Here is a 24,162-nt window from a genome sequence, read left to right on the forward strand (position 1 = left end):
TAAAAGTGGAACGTGAAGTTTGTACAATTCTGTAGATTAAAAGTTACTGTTTTATTTGGAACAGTAATCGTCGTAGTGTTTGCTACTTGAGTAGTGGTCGAGGTTTCATTATGAGTTGAGCTGGATTGTGACCCTTCCCGCACCGTAAAAGTTGGTGATTCTGGGCGGGTTTGGGTATGATTCGCATCACTGGAGGTGCTAGGTTGTGCCCAAGAATGCGAAGTCTGTTTTAGGTTTATCGAATCTATCTATTTATCTATTAATCTATTTATATAATCGCTTACAGATTTTTGATTTATTTTCTATTGAATCTTCGATATATCCTTCAGCCACTGTATTTGATCTCCAACCGCCATGGCGCTTCAACGTTGTGAGGTCAGCTCCTCCATCTGCCAAAAGAGTGGCTGATGTTCGCCTGAAGCAGTGGCCAGTGTATAGCTGCGGCTCTTTCAAATCTAAAAATGTTGCGATTTCTCGTGCAGTCGCTCCTATTTTATTAATACCCATCGGTTGCCGCGTACATTTTCCATTAGGATATTGTATGAAAAAGCGGTCTGTGATCGTATTGGGAGGGCGCAATGCTTTATATTTCTGGACAACGTGTGCGTATTCCTCACGGACGACGAACGACCTGTCTATATTTGTTTTCGTATTTGGCAGGTTAATCAAAAGAAGGTCGCTGGAATGTTGTTCAATGGCATTAGGAGTTAGATTCAATAACTCGTTGGAGCGGCATGCTCCGTTTATTCCAATGATAAGGATGACCTGAAACATAAATAAAACGTCAATAAGTATTGTGTCTTTTAGAGCAGTCTTAAACGTGGATTTCTCATAATATGTAGCGTTATTTTTAACCATAAAGTTCCAATACAAGTCGCCAAAACAACACATTTAAGTAGGTAAGTATAATTATGTTGATAGAAATTGATAACATAACTACCAAAGTCCAAATTGTATTAACAATTAAAATATAACGCTACGACAACAGTAATAATATTCGATACTTACTTTTGCGGCTAGGAAAGTGCAATCTGGAGCTTCATTAAGAAATTTTTCAATATTAGCAGCCGTGAAAACTTTCGATTTTTTTGATTTGTGGCCGACGGCCGATCTTTTCAAAAACGCAATCAGCTTTGCGTAAGTGTTTATATGGACGTTATTTTTAGTTTGTAATGTAGCTTTCAACATCGAATATATACTCCACATCGTTGACGGCTGTTTTGTATGCGACATTTCAATGAAATAAGACAAAAGCACAGTTTCCGACATAATGTTTCCTGCGCCCTTTTCGTGCCTCCATTTGTCAAAATGTTCGTAGACTTTCAGGTACTTTTCACGAGATTTACTAGGCAAGAAACTTAGTTCAGCATTTTTAACAGTTTCAACTAACTCTGGAGGAGTTAAAAAATTGTCGTCTTCACTGGAATCGCTCATATTTTCTATTTTATTACGTAGGTAGGTATCCAATTAACTATCAAAGAAGTACCTATCGCAAGCAAATAAGAAATTTTGAATTAAAAAAAAAAGAAAGCGCGCTTTTATTTATTGCGTTCCGGAACGTTCTCGCTTGTATTCATTGAAATCACACATTGTAAATATTGTTATCTTTAATTGACGTTATAAATTTAGCATATTTTTATTGCAACACTTGCTTTATTTTTAATGAAAATTGTAAAAACTAAATTATCATAGTATAAAATCGTATTTGTATTTCTCACATAATTTATCTTTTAGATGAATTGACGAGTTTCCGAACGTGCACTCGTTCAGCCATTTTGTGGGGGTCTACTATGTAGCTTAAATATCGAAGTACGAATAAACCATAATTTTCTTTTTCCTTTTTCTTGTAATGAAGTGAAAGGGACGGAGCGACTGATTTTGAAATATGTCGAATTTGTATTAGACCCCTTCGCATTAAATGACAAGTCTCCACTTAAAAAGCAAAAAGCTACTTTTTCTCACGGAGTGAGCAAAATAAGATTTTGCTCACTGATTTCACACAGCAAAATAGCCTTGTTCGAGCTGCTGAGGTGAAAATAGTTTTATCTATAGTTTTTATAAAAGTTAGAGTGAACGAAAGGTATTACAGTGTTTACACGAACTAATTTTTATGTAAGTCTTACGTTAGGTATGTTTCCAATTTCTTAATTATCTGTTACCTTTTTAAGCTGTCGGCTCTGTAGCCAATGTGTGACTGAGAAAAAAAATTTTGTAATGGCGGGACAAATTGGAAAAGGACGATTATTAGAAACTTATATTTTATTCAAGAATTTTTCTTTATTGTGTATACACAATAATCTTCTTATTATAGCGTATTCAAAAAGTAACCTTGCCTTTTATCAATATCCAAGGTCTACTCACAAGGTCACGCGATGGGAACGTTGAAGATTATCTAAGGCCCAAGCGACCTAAATGATAGAAGTTATTTTTAACTCAATTCAAAAGAAGTCATGTGTTTCCTCCGTATGTGAACATGACATGAATATAGGTGGACATTTTTTTCGAAATCTACTTGACAGTAAAGTTTTCTTATCTTAAATTTATACATAATTTGAAGAAAGAAAGAATAATAATAATAATAATAATAACTTTATTTATAGCCATTACAAATACTATAAAAATAATTACAGTAATATGTTTTAAGTAATTGATTGGTTGCTAACCAGCCAGGCAACATCCAGACCCCACAAAAGGATTCAACCTGTGTTAGCGGATAGTACTGCTGCCACCACGGCGGGAAAGCATCAATCTAAGTTGTAACAAACAAATGGCTTAAAAGTAAACTAAATAAAACTCTGTAGTCCCAAAACTAGTACAATAAGACTGTTCTTTTGGGACTAAGACTTTTGGGAAGACTTTTGGGAAGAAGAAGTTTGAAGAATTATACATAATTCTTTGAATTACGTAATCGTAATTTTATAGGAATAACGATACCAGGCGTCTGGATAAAGCCGGACGTAATTTTTCAGATGCTTGTCCGATCAAATTATATATTGTCCGGTTTGTCCGGATTTTGTTAGGCTTTTTATATTTTGACCACGTGATCATTCGGGCGAGCGGGGCGTGTCGATGCAATAATAACAAAGAAGACTGATTTATTCAATTTTATTGTTATTCCATTACAATTTAAGATTTTTTTTGATAAATTATCTAAAACGACTTGTTTTAAGTATTTATTTTAATTGTATTAAAAACAACGACATAAAATCATGAAGGCGTGAAGTTAAAAGCGTGAAGTATCCGGCCTTTTTACATAGATGTCCGGTTTGTCTGATTGGTATATCCGGTTGTTCCGTTTTAAGACCTAGCAACCCTAGATGTGAATGTTTCAATACACAATTGAATAAATATTTCAGTCAGGAAAATATTATAAGGTACTTTTTTTTTAAATTACTAGATAGTCGCTTTAACTTACCGTCGAAATTTTTTTTACATTCTGTATTTACTCAATACACCTGCAAAGAAAGTTATTTTTTTCCAAAATCGTAAATTAAAAACCACAGAACATCTGTTGTGTTAAACGGAAACTGTTTTTGTTGCTACCGCAGCCCACGCCACGATTTCCGTTATACATTATTATATAGGTCAATATGTCACAAAATACTATCGAATATCTTTTTAAACAACAAAAGAACGATAAGTCGATAAAATTATATTATTATCCTCTTTTATAGACTCTGTCTGGACAGAAACCCCTGGGGGTAGTAATGTAGTTTTAAGGCCGTTAACAATGATTAATTAAATCAGTCCATAGTATGATCGTCACATGATTTTTCGTAAACCTGTTAAATTGCGTTAAAGAAAATACATTTTTTTCTTACTAGCACAAAATGTATTTGTGTTAAATGTTACATTGTTGTTATTTTATTTAGTAGGTACTTTATTTTCTCAACTTTCATTTAACACCAAAATTTTAACTGTGTGAATTTGCGAATCCAACTCAAATATAGTTGAAGTACTTGTGTATACTGTAAGTACTGTAAGTAAAAAAAGTTTGTTAACTATTTGGTATAAATAACACAATTTGGTGAAATATTACTGCGCACATAGTTCATGAAACAAAACTAAAATTAAATAAAACGTAATAAAGTATCTATAGACGCTTCTTATTAATTTATTGAACTACGAAAACAAACAAAAGTAAAAGGCGGCAAACAGTTTTCCGCGACTAAAACTCCTGCGCACCGGAAAGTGCTCCGTTCATTTCCCGCCATCCGGCGTCTCGACCAACCGAAATTTGGCGCCTAAAATTCTTATAGCCAATCAGACAATAGGCCGCCATTTTCTACCAATCAGCAACGATCCCGCGCTCTCGCCATCGCGTCTGTCATTTCTTGAAAATTAGTACGGCAGTGCAGTGAACCCCGACGGTAAATTCACGATTTTTCCGTGAAAATATTACATAAAAAGTAAATGGTAAGTGTTTGTTCTTGATTTTTCTTATTTCGCATGTAGTTTTACGGGCTCTACCGACTTTTCCAGCCAATTTTTACAATATTTCGCAAAGATTTCACAATTTCTCTGAAAAAACGGATAATGTTGTTGCAAAAATACGTCGACTTCAAAATAAATTTAGCGAAAGAAAAAATAAATTTATTTTGTTAAGTTTTCATATTTTTTTCTCAATGCGTAATTCTAAGACAATAGTTTTATAATATTCGATTTCAATCGCATCAATCCGAATCTAGGGAGTTCGTTTCGGCAAAATGGCGGCGAGGTTATGTGCTATTAATATATTTTCCGTCTCTTTTAAATGTTCCCATCACGCCTAAGGCAGAAAGAGACAGCTATCTTTCAGATATTCAATTTTGAAAAATGCACACGTCACAAGACACGTCTTCGTTCTTCATAAACAAGACTATAGGCCTGTGTTGCAAGTTAATGAATTTTTGTCTAACAGCAATTAATGGAAAAATTAACACTCCATTAAAAGCTGTTTAAAACACGACTTTTAGTCACACTCTATTGTTTTACGATTTCATAATAATATACTTATTTTCCATAAATACATATTTTTTCTTCTCTTGTCCATCTAAAATGTAAACAAATCAGACAATTGTTTCATACAAAAGATTTATAATTAGTTAAAATAAACAGTGTGTACGTAATAGTTGTAATTTCATTCAGTAAATTTCTGTTTATCAAGCCATGGTAAGTTAAGAAATTAGTTGAAAGCTTAATGTCCGTAGGTACTAAATTGAACTGGCATCGCATAACTCCTATCAAACTATTTAATTGCAGTGAATTATTCAATTTCTATTATTTTATTTCATCTAATTAGTGCAATGGATATTACAGTAAATATATATAATTTATTTACATTCGTAACTAAAATACATATATTTATTGAATTCATATTATTGCGCGGTGTTAGTTATGGACCTGTGTAGTAATAGTAAAAAACGGGAAACCGAAACAAATCTGTGGTCACACTAAAAAGTCACGCTGCTAATACTAACAACAGCGGCAGCGCCACGCGGCGTCGAGCAGCGGAACCAGTTCGGTTCGCTTGGGTCGCGTCGTGTGATTCAGCCGCCCGCCGCCGCGCCGCGCCTCACCGCACCTCGCGTCTGACGATCGCAAAGTCGCGCACGCGCATAGCATCGCAGTCGACAACTAAACTCTTGGCGGGCGGACGTATTACGTCACGACGCGTCGCGCCGCGTCATTACGACTTGTTTACGTTGACTAAACTTATCAGAATTTGTATTCTTATCAGTGCGTGATGGACCAACATCCTACTCGCGTAGTATTACACAAATCTCACGTATCTCTGAACTAATTTTCGATATTGTTTGCGCTAGGTGAAGGCGTCGCGGATGCTATCGGAGAAGTGCGTGCGTGTGTTTGGTGGAGGACTCACAGACATGTCGACTTTGAGTGTAAGGGCTCCCGGGCTGCAGGCGACTACAGTGCTGGACACGAGGTCATTACGGGTGCGGGGTGTGACGGCGCTCGAAGGCGTAAGGAGGAATTTGTTCGGATGTACTGACCGGGAGGAGAATAGACGATTTGTGGAGCGAGAGCTGTCGAGGCAGTTGGAGATGGACAGTCAGAGATGGGGTTTTGACTTTGCGAATGAGAAGCCCTTGCCGGGAGCACAGAGATTCATTTGGCAACTCGTGCCGGCATCGGCAGTGCCGTCGGCGCTGCGCCGCGCGCCCATCACCATTGCACCGCCCAAGCCCAGTGCACCCTCTCAGGAGAGCAAAGTATCGAGCCCAGAAAGCAGTAAAACACAGAAGAGAATAACAGGTTAGTACGATTCAACTTTACCTGTACGTTGTAGAATTTTTGTAAACAAATCTTGTCGCGCGAGCCCCAACTTGTTTAATTATATTGATTGTTGGAACAATTTAGACGACTTATGTTTTATACATGTATAAAACACCTGTACTAAACAAATTATAAAACCAGTAAAATCCTACGTATTTACAAAGACAATGCACTAAGTAAGACCTTTTCGACTTTGATTTCTTCAAACATTTATTTTGATTTAGTCACTTCATCCTTTGTTTTTTGAATTATGATTTTAAAAACGAGTTAAGAGTTAATTTACGACATGTGAATTGATAACACCCGGACAAACAAGGTCACTTTGTACAAATGTGACTGACTTCACGTTAGCAACAGAAACTGCAGATGCATTACACGCGTCATTTTATTGCGCATATAAACGAGCGCGAGCGTTCTTTAAAAATAGAACAAATATTTTGGCTATGCTTCGAAAAAGGAGAAGTAATAAAACTTTTAAGAATTTATTTTTTTTTTACTTTGTTCAGACAGCGTTTGTGCCAATGACTTAAAAAACTTCTATAAATTCATGCGTTACACAGTTAATTGCAAGAAACTGAGTATGATGAAAATAATGCTAAAGGTGTATATTCGTATTATTTTGTAATTAACCTACTTCGCAATATCATTGTCAGATACATACAATGTATTTACTATGCTTGTGGCTAGACAGAACGGCGTCACATAATAACTGTGTAATACCTAACGCAGTTATTACCTAGACAACATACTGTAAACATTACTCAATTTACAGTAAAGTGTGCTCATTCGGTTTGTTGTTACTATTTAAACACGTACATAATAGAAAAATGTTAGCCTTTATAAACTTGTTATGCATAACATTTCGTCGGGGATAGTGTAAAAATCCGCGTGTCATAATTGGTAAAAAACGCGTATCTGTACTAAACCAAATTTTACAGGAGAGGGATTTAACGTTATTAATATGTTATATCAATGGCTGCGACTTACATTTTTGCACAGTAAGCATTAATTTATGTTGTCTACGGACTGGTAACAATAGATTTCCGTAAATCACGCTAATTTTATTTGGCCACTAATTTTCCGAAATGGAAACTCATAATCCAATTACCGACGATTTATTATTATTATTATCATTAATTCTCCAATTATTTCATCTCTAGTGTTCTTGTTTAAATTAATACACATATATTATGTAACTATCATAAAAGGCGAAGTAAGCGATGAAAAAGCAAGAAAAAGCAAGTTAAAAAAATTGACGAAACAATCCGCGATAGTGACCCGTGAAGTTGTTTTTTATTTGTGATATGTCAAATATTTATTTCAAATTATCACAATTTATCGCAAATTAAATACTGTCTTAACTCAAAATTGTGGAATTGAGAAAACACAATTTGAAAATTTTTATAAATATATTGAATGGATCTTATTGCGAATAACAGCCTCCGTTGACGAACGGTTACCACGCTGGTCTACAACGTAGAGGTCCCAGGTTCGATTCCTGGGCCGGAAGAAATAATTGTATGGCCTACATTTATTTCTTTCGTGAATCTGGGTGTAATTTAAGATTGTCTATGTGTGTGTCCATGGCACCCGCGACACAGAATTTCCCTAGTGCAATAATAATAACGCACACAGGCATAGGCGTGTGTGCGTTATTATTATTATTATACGGAATACTTAATTGTACATTTCAAGTTTTCAGATTTCAAGTTTTTGAATTTTGAATAATAAATCTCGAATGGTGGTAATTTTAATTAATTTGGTTTAGAAATGTTAACAAAGCACAGTTATAAACTTTTATATTCACACAAAAAATATTTGAAATTTCTTTTGCTATGAAGCTAAACGATATATTCAAAAGCGTCTAGTAAGTAACCTATAAAAAGAGGACTGCACACGCTGGTACAGCGTCATATTTAAGAGCCTATTACGTGTTTGCTGTCATGTTAACCCGACACCAATTGCCAAGTGTGCTACCATCGAGCTAAAGCCGAGATCTTACGTCGGCCAAAATAACCTATAATATACTGTTTAGTTATACCTAATCAATATTTACGTCTATTTAAACTATGCATTAAGTTATCTATATAGCATATTTTTTTAGTTTCTGGTTGGAGTATAGTTTTCATACTCGATCATACTGATAAATACTCTTACTACAGTCATTAATCCTCGACGATCCAATGGTTTCTACTGCGGGCGCTAGATGAGGAGAATGAACTTTTCTAAATTGTTTCTGGTCTGGGTTTTCTTTGAGTTCCCTAGTTTGAAACCAGGCAATTGGTCTAGTTTTTGGGCACATTATTATTATTAATTGAATTCCGTACATGTTTACATGGAAAGTTAATTATTGTAACAAACACGCAGTCTGCAATATGACATTTTTTTGCCATCATCGCAAACGTGCCATACTTACATCCTCATAACTCGCAGTTTGGGCCATAATTGCCACCCTTGTAATTGGACCTTCGACGCCTCATGGCCACCGTGCAAATATTTTTTGTCCATCAAGGTGTTAACAACATCATAAAGGACCCTAAACTTTCTTTTATAAAGTAATTGTCGCACACGATAATTAAAAATTAAGATTTAATAGATGTGTTCTTAGTTAATTTTTAATGGAGTTTTTTCTTGGTGTTAATTAAAGAAGGGTTGTTTAACTAGTTATTATATTGTTTTTTCGAGTATGCCCAAAAACTTCTTTCATAACTTGTTACGTACCCCTTACGTAATCCGAATTTACTTGTTGTTTAGCTAACGAAGCATAACTACCGCAAGTCATACAGTGTGTTCGCTGTGTCTAGATAAAACGATTTGACCTAGATAGTTGTTTGTTTTGTTTAGCACATGTTCTTGACTTCGCCGTGCCTCCCACTATTGTCCCATTTTAGCTTCTACACATGTGACAGAAACGCGAATATGTTTGTTACAAACACATTGTTTTCTACTACGCCATTTGAAAAAAAAAACACTCGTAGGTATTTTTTGTGACCTACTTGTGATAATTTTTACATGTGATAATTTTATAATTTTATTTTATATGTTATCATTGTGATATGTTATAATTATTCCAAGACGACAGTCGCTCCACTAGGATATTAAAAAAAAACACTAACTCATCGCAACAAAAAGGGCGTATTTTAAAACTTTATAACTAAATTTAGGTTAGGCGTACCTGCCACACCTACGAAAGCAAATATATGAATGAAAATAAACATGAATGACTTCGACGCATGCGCAGATTTCACACGTAATGGCGGCTTTCTCCGTCAAACGGCTTTCTCGTATCTTACAACTCAATTATTGTTCTTTTACGAATAAAAATTAAAAGTAACGTGTTTTTGATATTTTCTGTGTTAACAATTTCCAAGCTAATCTATTCGGTTACAAAGTCTTTAGTCAAATAAGTACTGACCTACATACCTACATTAAACACACATTCTTTGTACTCTGTTTTTCTATAACAGTCGGTGTACCTATGAAGATTAATCACTGTATTGTACCTGCCTTAGAATCGAGGAGCATTTTTTGTACCTTTCTTAATAATACGAACCTGTACTGAGCCACTTGCGCGACAATGGGCGTTTTTTTGCTATGGATATCGATATTTTCTCTATAAATTACCGCAGCCATCTCATCAGGTATTGCGTTTGTGACTATCTTGTTAAAGTAGTACACCATGCGTACTTATCTGCAATTTTTGTTATCTTGGTTATGATTTATAGATAACACACGGGCGTTGTTATTCTATTTCTTTAATACATTTTAATTCTTGTATTTGCCATTTGGGTAATTTTCAGGTTGTTTGCCTCTACCTAATTTCGGTGGCAATTTTTATTATTTAATATTCTAGTATATTTTTTTGAAATATTAACAGTATTTTGTAGTAAGTAAATAGGTACGAGATTTTAAGACCTAATTATGTAATAATTGCATACAATACTTTTTGTACGAGTAAATTCATTTTTTAAATAAAGGTTTATTATTAGGCCTTGTTGCAAGATCTTTAGGCCAATTTAACTAATCAGGTTGCTTGTGTAGCGTCATATTTGATATTACTTAGCAAAAATACGACGTTCCTTTCTTGAAACTCGCTATATATCAGTGCACAGAACTATAATACCTATTACAGTACTGTGTGCAGAACTATATTTAAATTTTTCAGTTCGGTAGCGAGTACCATAGACAATAGAATTTAGATTCCGAACTAAAAAGAGCGGCTTTGTGATATGGTTTATGAAATTTTAATTAATAGATTAAAGCACAGGAGTACAAAAATAATATTTCAGGTTACTACACTATAATACTTTATAATAATATTCTACAATGAAAATTATAATCTGCCACCAAAATTAGGTAGAGAAAATTAACCTGAAAATGACTCTTTTCTGTCTCAACGCTTTGTGTACTGCAACTGAAGTGATGTAAGTAATAGAGCTCAGTAAGATTATGATCATTACAAAAATTTTAATAAAAGTGACCCTTCTAACACATTGCCCTAAATATTACTTAATTTTCAGCAGATGTGACATTCTAATCGCCTTCTAAGAGTATTCTAAGGACTCTAAAGAGCTTAAGGGTCAGGATTTTCATTGTTCGAAACTGACCACCCGTAAAAACGAAGGTAGGGGGTCCAAAAACAACCGTGTCACCTAATTTCTCAGGAGTACGTAACTGCATGTAATTGCACCTTTCAAGGGGTCATTGCTCTTTCGAGTTTTGTATTTCCCTGAATGTAAGTGGACTCCACCGCGGGGTTTCTGAGTATGAAAGCAGTTGTTAGATTCGATATTAGAAATTGTTGCAATTCTCAAGGACCCTCGTAAGTTATATGCGGTCAATTTTTGTTATTTCCGTTGCTATTTAAACTGGTTTTTAACAGCTGTACAAATAGCTTTTGGTACTTATCGTTTACTCGATATAATTTCGGACATAAAATCGGATATCTTAATTATCATCTGTCCAAACAATAATAAAACTTTCTTCTGCCATTTGTTGGTAATAAATAATAATAGCAGATATTTTTATTAAATTAAATCACCCTCGTATCTACAAAATCTGCATTGTGTCATCATAATGGCGGTAATGGCACGAGCTGCGCACACGCACCCTTTGTGTTCATTCACCCTCGCGGACACTAACGGTTATATTGATTTTTTTAACTGTCATTCTGCCCTACTGTTTTGATTTCCTGTCAGTAATTATCGGTGTCTAAAATTGGTTTCTGAAATTTTTATTGCATGTCTGTACTTAATTAAGTCTGTGCTACCGGTATGTTATTAATGGTACGACATTTTGAAACCGCGTTATATACCAGTGTAACTTACTAAAACCGATAAATACTTTTATTTATACCCTTGTCGTATGCATTGTGTCTAATTTCTAAACATAAATGAAAATTGGAGAGATTTTAATGCAAGAAGTGCAGTTTTCTCTACATCATTACACATTGTCGTAATCGGCGGCTTACTTCGAGCCAGATCGTTGCACAGACACGACAGACCTACGTCAAAATACTACCTATATTATGCCATTAGTTATCTTCCATTGACGACCTCAGTGGCCCAACGGTTTGTACAATATGCACTGGATGAGAAGGTCCCGGATTCCATTCCCGGTTACACCAATTTGGGAAATTAATTATATTACTTTCGGTCTGGGTCTTCTGGATAGTGCTCCAATACCCTGATACTCGTAGTACAGGGAATTTTGCTCTTTGAAATCAGGTATTTGGAGTGGTTGACAAGAGAAACGAGGACTCTGTCTTTTTATGAGATCAGTTAAAATTAATGAGCAAGATTAGCTTTAGTCGCTCTCGCTTTGCGCAGCCGCAGCCGCGAAAATGCGATGCGGGTGATTACAAAAAAGTTGTCAACACTAACACACGTGTTCTAAATTTTCAAATTTCGACAGATAGGGGAACTGTAACGGTCGCCATCCCATCTGCTCTGGCGCAGCCCCCGCAACGCATATTGCGCCCCTGTACAGGGCAGGCGAACAGGGGACATAAAGGGTAATAATTGTGCGGGGCTATGGGTCGCGTAAAATTATATCCGATTTTAATATAAGATCAAATTATTGTTGTACCGTTGTCATAGTACAGTTTGTACCTTGGTGCTGCAAAACCAAAACGATGAACGTACATACATACATATATATTAATTACGCACTTGTACCAAACCACTATATAAGCCACGATATAACTACTAACTTTAGCCCTGAATCCGTTAAATCGATACGTCTTTTTTACTGAAAAAATCGTTTTTAACATGGGCATCCTTGTGGTACTGGGCCCCCATCTTTTCTATCCGGCCCTGTATTACCCCTCGTTTATTCCCCCTCGGGTCCCCCAAAATAGTGAGAGGCAAATGACCGGGGGAGATCTATTCCGAACAGATCGATTTCAACGTTTGCGCTCGCATGTCTGTTGCATGTTGTTAAATTAAAACAATCGATTGGTTTGTAAATTCACATTTGCTTACTTTGTTTTTATTGAAATTATATCTGGATTTTTTAACAAACTCATTTCATTCACTGATTCATTCATTTGGGTTTCTTTAACTGATATTTAAATGCATATTTCATTTATGATATACAAATTCGTAATGTGGAATAATATGTGAAAACCGATGTGATATCAATTTTAAATTGATAAACATTGTTAGCCAGTTTTTGAGGTAGTTTATTTAATGGAATAAGTCGATTTTAGATTTAAATTTGAAATAATGCGTTTCTTTACTATTCAATCTCTTAAGGTTGTATTGGAAAGCAGGAGTTCTTGATATTTTTTTGACAAATTAAATGTTGAAAAAGCCGAAATTTTTGCTAAGTTTGGTTCCAAATGTAGGTTATAATAACTTTAATCACAAATCTTTTAATTTAAATTTGGACTTCATTTAACTTGCTCCTGTGTTACTTATTTGCATTCAGATTGCATCTGCATCGCCATCACTCGTACTCTCTCCGTCTCTCTAATTACTATTAATTTTCAAGGTAGCACCTTAACGTGCAAAGTAGGCGGTATACTTAAGTCCGTAACGGTTATTAAGTTCGATTTTGTACTCTAGACATGTACTTTTGAAGAATTAATTTTCTGTTGACAATGTTTGAATAATTGATTTTTATGTCTTCATATAGTTTCAAAAGATGGTACACATAGTCAGACAGTCGTCATACTTTACAATAACGCGTATATTAATGTCAAAAGTAACTTGTTATTTCAACTTCTTGTGGTGTATTGGAACACCTCTTTGTGCAGTGTATGGTTGGTTCCGTGTGCTTATATCATTCTTGTGCCATCCTCGAGTCGTCTCTAAATAAGTTCCTTATAATTGTCGTAATAGTATTTTGCCTAAATAAACAATCTTGATAGTGATCGAGCTTATATTGAATACTGCTGCCACCTCCCTCACCCATTCGTCCACGACCACAACTCTTCTACAACAAGACTTCGCGTTGTTCTACTCCTGCATCCACTATTATGTATATATTTTGCTAGAAAACAACAAAAAATGCATAGAGATCTCTGAGATTTCTACCCTTTTTGAGGACTCTCTTTTCTCACAGTATCTGATTACTAAAAACGAATCATAATAATAGCAATGTCCTCTTGCACTTGTTTTAATGTAAACGTAATTGCCCGAGCCACCGACACGAGACTAATGCGTTAGAGTTCTCACGGCGTGCGCGGGCGCACCTCACGTGTTCTCCCTAAGGAAACCCAAGAACGATATGGTTCAATGCGCCTAACGAACAGGATACAGGATAAAAACCAACCGTTCACAGGGCTATCTGACTTACAAGTCTTGCAAATATAGATTTTTTAAATTGTTAGAAAAAAAATTGCGAAAAAGTTTCCTTTAAAACGAACTCCAGGTCGTTAAAGCATTTATTACTTAGCAGCAATCTTGGTATTCGGGATCTTATTTGGACTACATAACGTACCAATGCATCAATCCTGTCTCAGATGAAAATTGGAGGAACTGATTGAAGTCGGAAACCCGGAAGGAAAGCAATTACGAAGGTCGTGCACCAACAACGACCGACCAAGTGAAGGCTCATCATCGTCTTCCAAATTTTGGACGTAAGGGACGCGCTGGATCGAAACCGATTCACCCGCTTCAGAAGGAAGTAGGCACGAAGCTAATCCAGATACTCATGACATGAGGAAAGGACTAGAGAGAGAGAGGATCTTATTTATTTACGGTATCAATAGTCGTGTGCTGAAATTGTTACTGGAATTCATTACCGACAGAGATTAGTATGTAGAAAATGAAGAGGGAAAGTACGGTCGGAAGGACACCGTACCGCAATTAGCGTCCCGCACGAACCTACGTTGTCTTCCCTGGCTTTCTCTATCCTAAAAGACCTAGTATGAAATAAAAGACAATCATGAATACTTTTTTTTTTTCAATAGGAAATGCCATAGAAAGGGACATTAGTCTCATATTGTAGTAGTCAAAATATTGCTCATTTTTAAAAGTTTTACTTTTTTCTCCCGCCACTTTGTCTGTGCAAAGCAAAAAAGCGTCACTAATTTTGAAAAAAGAACAAACAGCGTATGCGTCAAAATAGTGGCCAGTATTATTTTGAATTGGTAATAGCCAAAAGAGACTACTTTTCAGCCGCCACTCATCTGTATGCAGATGATGTAGAAGGGCTGCTCATCTCTGTGGCTATTAAATCAGTCATAGAAGCCAAAACATAACGTTATTCGTCAGATAATCTAGACAATTATAATACAAACAATATGAAATAGAAAGTATAATTCGCACAACTATTCAATTATAATGTGACACATAAAGTCAACCTCACACTTTCTATCGCTCTGACGTCACAATCGTCACATTACAACGTTATTAGACGCCTGACTACGTATCAGTATGCTCGTCAGACAAAAAACCAATCTAAAATGACCATTAAAATGCGGCGCAAATGAAAAAAAACAAATGCAGATTTGTGAATTGTTTGTTGATATTTTCTGCTGCATTACTTACATGCGTACTCAAAAATTGTACGTTAAGGGTAAGTATGGTTGTAAAAATTTAAACTTGCTTCCGTCATTGTGGATTCCTAAACTGTGGAAGGTGTAAAATGTGGTGGCAGTAAAAGTTGAACATTAATTTCCAACAACCGTCTCGTCATTACCAATCCACTTTTATAATATTACCCAATATCCCACTGTCTTAAAACGCAATAAATACTTCTTAACATGGAATCATTCACCTCAACGATTATATATTTTTTAGACCTAAAATTAAATAAGATCGAAGCGAACGTACCACTTAGTTAATGTTTGCAAATTAAAAATGACAGTGAAAAATTAACACAATCCATTATCGAATAAGCAAGCACAATAGTGGCCAAGAGGAGCAAAAAGGCCAGTGGGCTGACCACTGGCCTGATATTCTGACGATATCTTCAGATTTGCGAGATCAAGCTGGATGCGGATGGCGCAGGACCGTAACAGTTGGTGCAATATTCTTTATTGCGCCTGTTTGAGGCCTACACCCAGCAGTGGGTCGATGTTGGCTGACTATGATGACATCATTATCGATCTAATTACAATTTTGAAAGTACATATAAGGAAGGTACATACATTAAAGTATAAACAATTTACAATTTCCACATTAAATACCAGTTAAAAACGCTTTATCAGGCTAGACTACACCTATCAAAGCATTGTACATTCAAAATATTTCTCATTACAAATAAATAAATTATAAACACGTATTATAAAAAGAGAGTGTGAACTATTGTAATAGTACACTTATTTCATTAACTCGTACAATTAAACAAACACGCAGAAAGTATATACCGTCCTTTGTCATTAAAAATTATATTGAATTGTAAATTGAACTGGACTTGAACTGTATTAAAAGGAAAATTCTTAACGAGTTTTACAATTCAATTTAATTCCAACAATCCTGGAAATAACGGTCTTTATAAATACATTTACTAAATTCAGTAAATCTTCCTTGATAAACACTTTTAAAAATGCACCTGACCTTCACCAACCTGTAATTTTGTACCTCGTAACTTCTTGAGCCATTTAATTATATCACGTCGTTAATAAAAAGAGATAAGACAGTCACGGCCGAAGAGTCCCGAAGGTTTTTCCATGGGAAGGTCGTACACCGTGAAATCCGGTCTCTCATTCCCCGAGAAAGTGGAATTCTTAAACTTTTGCTTTCATCCGATTGCTCCATTAACGTAGCTTATCATAAACCTCGCTTATAATTTCACACTCGTTTTACTACAGACACGTTACTGCAAATCAAGCATGTTTGACAATGTTTTAAAAAGTTTTAATAATTAAAATTCCTTTTCTGGAAAATAGATGAAACACCAACCAAATCAAAAACAAGATCTAAGAATGACATAAAGGTTGTGGTTGCGCCATTTAGTCTTCAATTAAAAACAAACTTAAGGCGACTCACCGTAAGAGAAGCGGCAAAAACTGTTTTGCTAGATTAAATGATTACTATTAAATAACGGCCTTATAAAAATATACGATACACTTAAGAATATTGCCTAAAGAATGTCTTAATGTGTTACACGATAGGATGTGTACTTTATCCGATTATATAAAAACCTGAAAACAGGCTAAAATAAGTCTGAAACGAATTTAAATTGCAAAGATCTGAGGGGCACTGCCACTGTCCCCGTCACCCTGAGACATAAGTTGACAAGTCCCATGTGCCTTTAATTTCACCACAATTACTTAAGAATTAAATAAACTTTGTACATAATATTTATACGGATATATTATCTTTAAGGAATTCTAATTTTCAACTGAAGCCCTATTAGTTATAAAATTCACATCCCAAAATGTGCAAATTGCCCAGCTGTTTAACAGCACGCCGTACTGTCCGCTGCCCCGTCAGTCGCCATCGAGCGCTTGTCGATATCGGATCTGTGTAAAATTTTCATCGCCTGTTCTTATTCTATTCGTTTTAATTACTGCGTGCTGATTGCGGGACGCGCGGGGCAAATCCCACCCCCACCTCGCTCCCTAAAATCTAGACTCACCTCATCTTAACTCTCAAATACCTCACCTTAATAGCGAAGTATAGTTGCTTGTTTATTGGCCCGTTCTGCATTTAAGTTTCCAACCGGATCGTGGCATACAGTCGCGTAGGATTATGTTAATTTTAACGATATCTGTCGACTATGATATACAATAATGTTACTGCATGTCTGAATACATTAAGTTCACAATTCAGTGTCCTCTAACTTCTGTATTTGCAGCAATGTGCACCTTATTTACATGTTGAACTATAATCAAAATGTATTCATGTACTTGTATAAAAGTTAAATGATTCTTTGTGGACTCGATTGTGTTTAAATATGAACAAATTGTATTCAAGGACTTATGAGAATTCGCATTTTTACTCTCTATACTTACATCAAATATTTAATCGATTTGTATGATCGCTTGTTATTGATGTACTTTGGATCTTTTCCCATGGATGCTCCGATACCAATTTCCCAATAACGGACCAATCGATATCGGGGGAGATAATTGATATCACCCCCGATACGATATGTCACCCCTGATACGTATATCACCCTTGTTAAACGCTTTCCCATGACCGATTATCGCCACGTGTGATTCACTATGGGAAATTGAGAACTGGAGAAAGTACCCGCCTAATAGCACGAATCCACACTATTCGAAATTGGGAACTGGAGAAAGTACCCACCAAACAGCACAATAAATCCACTCTAGAAAATTGAGAACTGCAGAAGTACCCGCCAAAAACCACGAATCAACACAGCGGGAAATTAGGAACTGGAGAAAGCACCCGCCATATAACACGAATCCAAAGTCAACAAAAAGCAGTGCAAGATTGACTTTTGTTCGGGCATTAAAATATTCTATTAATAAAAAGAAAATGTTAACTATCGAGTTCTTAGATTGTTGTTGAAATGAAACGGTTGACTCAACTGTGACCATTGGACCTGTAAAGGGCCCGAAACGTTGTTTGAAAAAACAAATTTAAATCCGGAAAAATAGTTTTATTTCCTACAAAATGTTAACTGTGAAACAGCCTCTAAAAACACCAGCTCGTAAAGTCATTGTGTTACCAAGATTTTAGAATATTTTCACATGCTAACTAAAAACGTGAATCAAACAAACGACAACCACGTTGCTGAGATAAACTTACCAAAAAAGCAATTGGAAGCTACATTGGCGCGTCAGTTGCATTTTATCATCATTTAATTGGCACCCCCCACATGCCGACAGACCATCTCCCATAACGCGCGGATCCGTTGAAAACGCGCTTGAAACAATCGAAGGGGAGTTTTTGTGTTGCATCAATAATTGCTACATTTAACATAACTTCGTGTGAATATGACCTTATGTTATGACGCTATTTTTTAAATAATCCCTTTTATTGGGAAAAAATAATTAAACATTACAAAGATCTCGGATGCTCAATAACATTAATTAAATATGGACACGTAAAATTCTATTGGTTGTTGAACCGTTATACTAAAACTAATGCTAACAAGACGTCGACAAGCAAACGCAATTGCACTATTCCATCGGCCCCTCAATCAAATTTCATTATTTTCAATTTGACGCCGCGTTTCATTATTGTTTTAAATGGAACGCGTCAATTTTAATTTGGGAACGCGCCGCATTGATTTTTTTCCTTTCACGCCAGCTGTCACGCAGCAAGGAAATAACAGCCACTATTTGTATGAAGAATTCAAAAAGTTAACTTTTCAAAACGTTCGCGTTCGAATTTTAAAATTTAAATAAAAACCGTAATGTTCCGCATAGTGCACCTGAACAGATAACCAACTGCGAGGGAGCCAATCGGCGAAGGTTCTGAATTTAAAATATAACGGTTTTTGCCTTATAGTTTTAACGTGCTTTTTTATCACAATAGCAGTGCTCTCCACATATTCGTTCTACAAATGTCGTCGACATACGTTTCTCGTCACTTCACACCACGGAAATGTCATTACGACACTCGTGGGAACGTCACCACTGTAATTACACAAGTCCCTAAGTGACTTCAAGATCTGATAATGACGAAATCACGCTCCCATGTTAAGTTGTTTTAGTTCCTTTTTTGTTTTTATTTTTGGACTGGAAGCCCCAGGTTACGTTTGTTCTTTAGACAAAATAAGAGACTTGATAAAAGACTTTTTTGTAAATATTGTTACAGTTTTCGTGTATTTACTAACCTCGGATTTATCCTGCTTTTTTTTAATAAAGCGAAGTATCTAAAATTTAAATCGAAATTTAAATAAACATATCTTTTTAAATTAAAGGCTTTGTCATCTAAACCGTCAACCACACATTCGAAACTGCGAATTCAATTTTCGACTTTCACTCCGCATACGCAGAGAAATAGAACAAGGAAACATTAGCTTATAAAGTTCAGATAAGCTAACCTTGGCGTGGAGTCGATAACGTCGTGGGTCAGGAAAGGTGACCTTATAAAGTACTAATCAATTATAAAGCTTTATTCATTGCCATAGGATTATGGACTTTATTAGGTGCGTGCATATTAGACTTAACAGAAGTTTGTAATCAGCAAAAGTAAAGTTAGTAGTAAAATGCATAGAGCGAATAAATCTTACAAATAGTGCCCCTTAAACGCGAAAGACATAATTTAAAATTTACGTTTAAGTTATTTGCAGTACCAGGTCGTATATATTACACATCGAATTTTAAAAAATGACGATCGCCTGATTTCGGCTTTGCGTCTCTATCACTCATACCTAATTACAATCGTTAATCAGTTTATGAAACGGCGCTCTACAAATCCGAAGATAGCCGATTGCGGTCGATTATCTGGTATTGTACATGCCTCGATCGAAAATTTCGTGTTCTATATATTCAAAATTTTATCATCGACGGAAGATTATTAATTATTGTTAGAAAAAGATTTATATTCAGTAGATACATTTTTAACAGACAATAACTTCGCAATTCATTTGCATTATTTTGTATCGTGTACTTTTAATATGATTTTTATTCAACCTAGCCTTTGACATTTTAATGTATTTATTCTTTGAGAAAAATAGTTGTTACAAAGTTCTATTTTTAATAATACGAGTGAATCATTCATTGGAAGTTTCTCTTTGGACGTGAATCTAATTTGTTTTAAAACAACTCATAATCACGCCTCACATTCCCATACGTTATAACGACAAGATGCTTTTACATTCAACAGTCGTCCTACATCCCTCCATATAAACAAACATTACAATTCGTATTAAAAATACTATCACTATGCAAATTCGTTGTCCAACATTAGAAAGGCGTGGAAACGTATGATGTATTGTCTGATTATTCCATCAAATTCGATTGTCCTTGGTCATTACTCATTCTAATGTAAAGCATCAAATTTTTGTCAAAAGAGAACACATAAATAATTCCGAGTGGTATCCCACTTCTGAGATGACATTCCACTTCTGATGACAATGCTTTATATCCTTTCAACGTGGTAGGATTAGACAATTCGATTCATCTTATATTTTAATGTTGTTATTGTACAATTCTTTTGATACTCTTATCAATGGAGATCGAACAATGGTGAGGCGTTAGGTCTCTTTTAAAATTAATCATGTGAAAGAGATCATGTAGGTACTTCAATTGAACATCTGTATGGAGAAGGAATTGAATTCGACAATGTTTAACGTTGCATTCTAACATGCAACGTAGAGTTTTTTTTTTTTTATACATGACAGGCAAATGACTCCACTCCCCCTGATGTTAAGTGGAAAGTGGTATCCAAACGCGAAGGAACCTAGTGCAGCGATGAAACCCTCACTGCACTAGCCACCTCCACCCTGCCTGCCTACAATATGCCAGAGTAGAAGAAACTGACCGCTAGTAGCCGTCAATGTCAATGAAAAATAATACTAAGTGCGTCTGTGAAGTCGATCCTTAACGGCAATTTTTATTTCATCAAAAATTAGCTTTAAAAATCCAAACAAAACTTTTTAATTTCAAAACTACCGTAAATTGTGGAGTGCCAGAAACAAAATTATTACATGTTTACTATGAATTAATATAATAGACCGACGTTTCCCATTTGGTAGGTCGCGACCCGGTACCGGGTCATTAAAATAAAATACCGGGTCGCAACATTCCGGTCTTGTTTTAAAATAATACCTACTATCGCCGTTTACGAGTAAATATTCGTAAACGGCGCCTGACAACTGACTGACAAGAGAGCGCCAGCAAGAACGACAGCCGAAGAAATATTTAACTTGATTAATGATTATACAACAACAATATCATTATTTTACTTCATATAACTTAAAAGTATTGAGTGGGTCACCAAGAAGCAGTATGAAAATTACCGGGCCATGGCAGAACAATGTTTGGGAAGCACTGTAATACACAATACTCGTATCATGACAACTGCTAAAAACAAGCTAGATTGTACACGCCTACAAACATCTACCACAATAAAAAACCTTGTTTATATTCGAACATGAAACATGCTTTCGCTTTATACATTCATAGTAATACGACGCCATTCTGTCTATCGTACACTGTTATCACTTACAATGCTATTTATATAGAGATATCTTTTCCATACATTCTTAACCCTCACAAAATTTTCGAGAAGTTCTTAAAACTCTTAAAAAAACAAAACTAATTCCATACAAACTTCTTACCATGTCCCGACTTTGCGACAAGTTCTTGAATTTTAATGTTTGTCTGTCCATGTTTGTCCAACCTTAAGTAATTAAACGTAACCGTAGGTGGATTGAAAAAATAACCTCAAAAATTCACGTACACGTAAAACAATTTTGGGATACAAAAATCTTCCCATAATGATAGTATGCATAAGCGCGTAACTAAAAATTTAGCCTTTTATAATTCTCTAACAACAGTTAATAGTTAAGGGTCAGTTCAAGACCCTTTGTTGACACCAACGGCATAGAACACGTGTGAACTTTAACTCTTACTATTCGATTGTGTTTTTTTCTTTAATTCTTCGCAGCAATTCAAGTGTCACAAATGTCTTGAAAACTTACATCCATCAAGGTTTTCATACCCTACTGGAATGATGGATAGCAACCGCTGAATGAAGATTTATGTTAATTTCGAATAGAAATGTTAATTCGTAATAATTATCGAGTCGAGTGGCATACTGCTGAATAAATAGTCCGTTTTTAGTGTTATTATTGTGTTTGGAAAACAATTCATCTTCAACGCATCTGGAAGACTTGACATTCGTAAAACAATATTTCGGAGAATCTTTAACAAAGTTCTTGATTTTTTATTACCATAACAAAACTTTGCTTGAAGAAATTTTGTTAAAACAAATATGGCGTACAAACAGTGTTGCTACGACACAAGAAAGAATATGTAAAATATTTAAAACCTAACTCAAACACAAACGTTTCTAAACTTGAATAGTGGCTTAGGAATATTTTAACGAACTCTACTAACAAAACCCTTTGACCTGTGCATTTGTCCATGACACCATTTCTCAAGCTTTTGATTGATAACGACTATAATAAAATCTGTAGACGAGAATTCAAAGAGGCAAATGTTCTTTTCAAAACTCCCACTCGTAAAAACTTAACAAAAAGACTTACGCCCTTTCACCTTAAAGCCCTTTCAGACCACGATAATAAAAATAGTGAATTGTGACGTAAAAATTCATATTTCATGCTAGATAAGAATTAAAGATATAAAGTTACAATTTGAATTTTATATTTGTTTGTTATTTTGAATGGATTTGTATAATGAAGCTAATTGTGTGTGAACGGGTGAAACGAAGTGATATATGAATATTTATGGTAATTACCCCATTTTGTATACAACTTTATAGGGCCAGTTATGATTGGCAGGTCATCTACGTAATCTTCAATTGTATGGGAAGAAACTCGCCCTTTTCCTCTTTATTTTTACCACAATAATCTCAGTACAAAGTACTAAAAAACCGCCGTCTAAAGTTCGTGGAATTACATCCATTTGCCAAGTTTTATTGAAATCGGTTACCGGCAAGTGCGCGAAATCAGATTCATCCCTTAGTTTGCCCACCCTTACAGGTGAAATATTTTCTTCAAATTTAAATGGGACCAATACTGAGATACCTCTTTCCAACAAAAAAGAATCGTCAAAATCGATTCACAAACCGCGTAACATCAACAAACAAAGCAAAACACAATGGAATTCAGAACATCACCCGTTTTTTTAAATCGGTTAAAAAGAAATTTCCTTTTTATCTACAATTTGTATGTGCTGATTTCGGACATGAAACCAAATACTGTCGTAACTCAAAAATCTGGAACTGAGAAAACACGATTTGAAAATTAACTGAAAGCGTCTTATTGCGAATGTTATAATTTTTATTTATACATAACATTTAGTTTATTGGTTTCATTCGGTGATTTTTTGAACTTTCAAATCGTGTTTTCTCAATTCCGCAATTTTGCGTTACGACGGTATTTGATTTCAAGTGCGATATGTCATCTCAAATTCCCCTGTATAATTAATACACTATAGTCATTGACTTACAATTATATGGACGTCGGGTCCGCACTAAAAAGTATCCGCACTTGTAAGGCGCTAAAATCGTATACAGAGCGCCAAACTCCGCTTTAGTCTTCATTTGTTCGACTGACAGCGCGATACTGCGATAACATTACAATTTAAATTTCGAATAGGTTGACTTGGGACATTTTTTCGTGGTTTTTGTATTAGACCCGTCGTCCATTTATTTGTAAGTCAATGACTATTCATAGTATAAGTCATCGATTAATTGGATGATACCATCTCATGCGGTCAAGACCGACTGATACTTGATCGATTAAGACTTAGTCTTGATCCGTATACCCTAAGTGCTAAAAGATAATTATTTAAAGATAAATATTGATGTGCACTCAAATCATATT

General features: G+C 35.3%; 2 protein-coding genes across 2 annotated transcripts in view; one reads left to right on the forward strand and one right to left on the reverse strand.

Moving 5' to 3' along the window:
- Nucleotides 1-82: 82 nt before the first annotated feature.
- Nucleotides 83-1,434, reverse strand: LOC113228824. Its single transcript, XM_026462228.1, has 3 exons — nt 1,009-1,434; nt 281-765; nt 83-224 (listed from the first exon to the last, which is right to left on the reverse strand). Exons 1-3 carry the CDS (start codon nt 1,432-1,434, stop codon nt 83-85), a joined length of 1,053 nt encoding a protein of 350 aa, XP_026318013.1.
- Nucleotides 1,435-4,359: 2,925 nt separating this feature from the next.
- LOC113228815 overlaps nt 4,360-24,162 on the forward strand; it is a 63,990-nt gene continuing 44,187 nt past the window's right edge. Inside the window, exons 1-2 of the mRNA XM_026462214.1 lie at nt 4,360-4,416; nt 5,805-6,255. Of these exons, the coding sequence (XP_026317999.1) occupies nt 4,414-4,416; nt 5,805-6,255 (454 nt within the window). The 5' untranslated portion in view covers nt 4,360-4,413. The remainder of the gene's footprint in view (nt 4,417-5,804; nt 6,256-24,162) is intronic.

The sequence above is a fragment of the Hyposmocoma kahamanoa genome, unplaced genomic scaffold, assembly GCF_003589595.1.
Source record: "Hyposmocoma kahamanoa isolate Upper Pololo Valley unplaced genomic scaffold, ASM358959v1 244, whole genome shotgun sequence".
Taxonomy (NCBI): Eukaryota; Metazoa; Arthropoda; class Insecta; order Lepidoptera; family Cosmopterigidae; genus Hyposmocoma; species Hyposmocoma kahamanoa.

Bases quoted from the DNA above. Each gene is read 5' to 3' on its own strand.
- LOC113228824 (XM_026462228.1), bottom strand. From the start codon at position 1,434: ATGAGCGATTCCAGTGAAGACGACAATTTTTTAACTCCTCCAGAGTTA. The intron at 766-1,008 runs GTAAGTATCGAA...TTTATGTTTCAG, and splicing joins GCACTTTCCTAGCCGCAAAA to GTCATCCTTATCATTGGAAT. The intron at 225-280 runs GCGATTATATAA...AACCTAAAACAG, and splicing joins AATAAATCAAAAATCTGTAA to ACTTCGCATTCTTGGGCACA.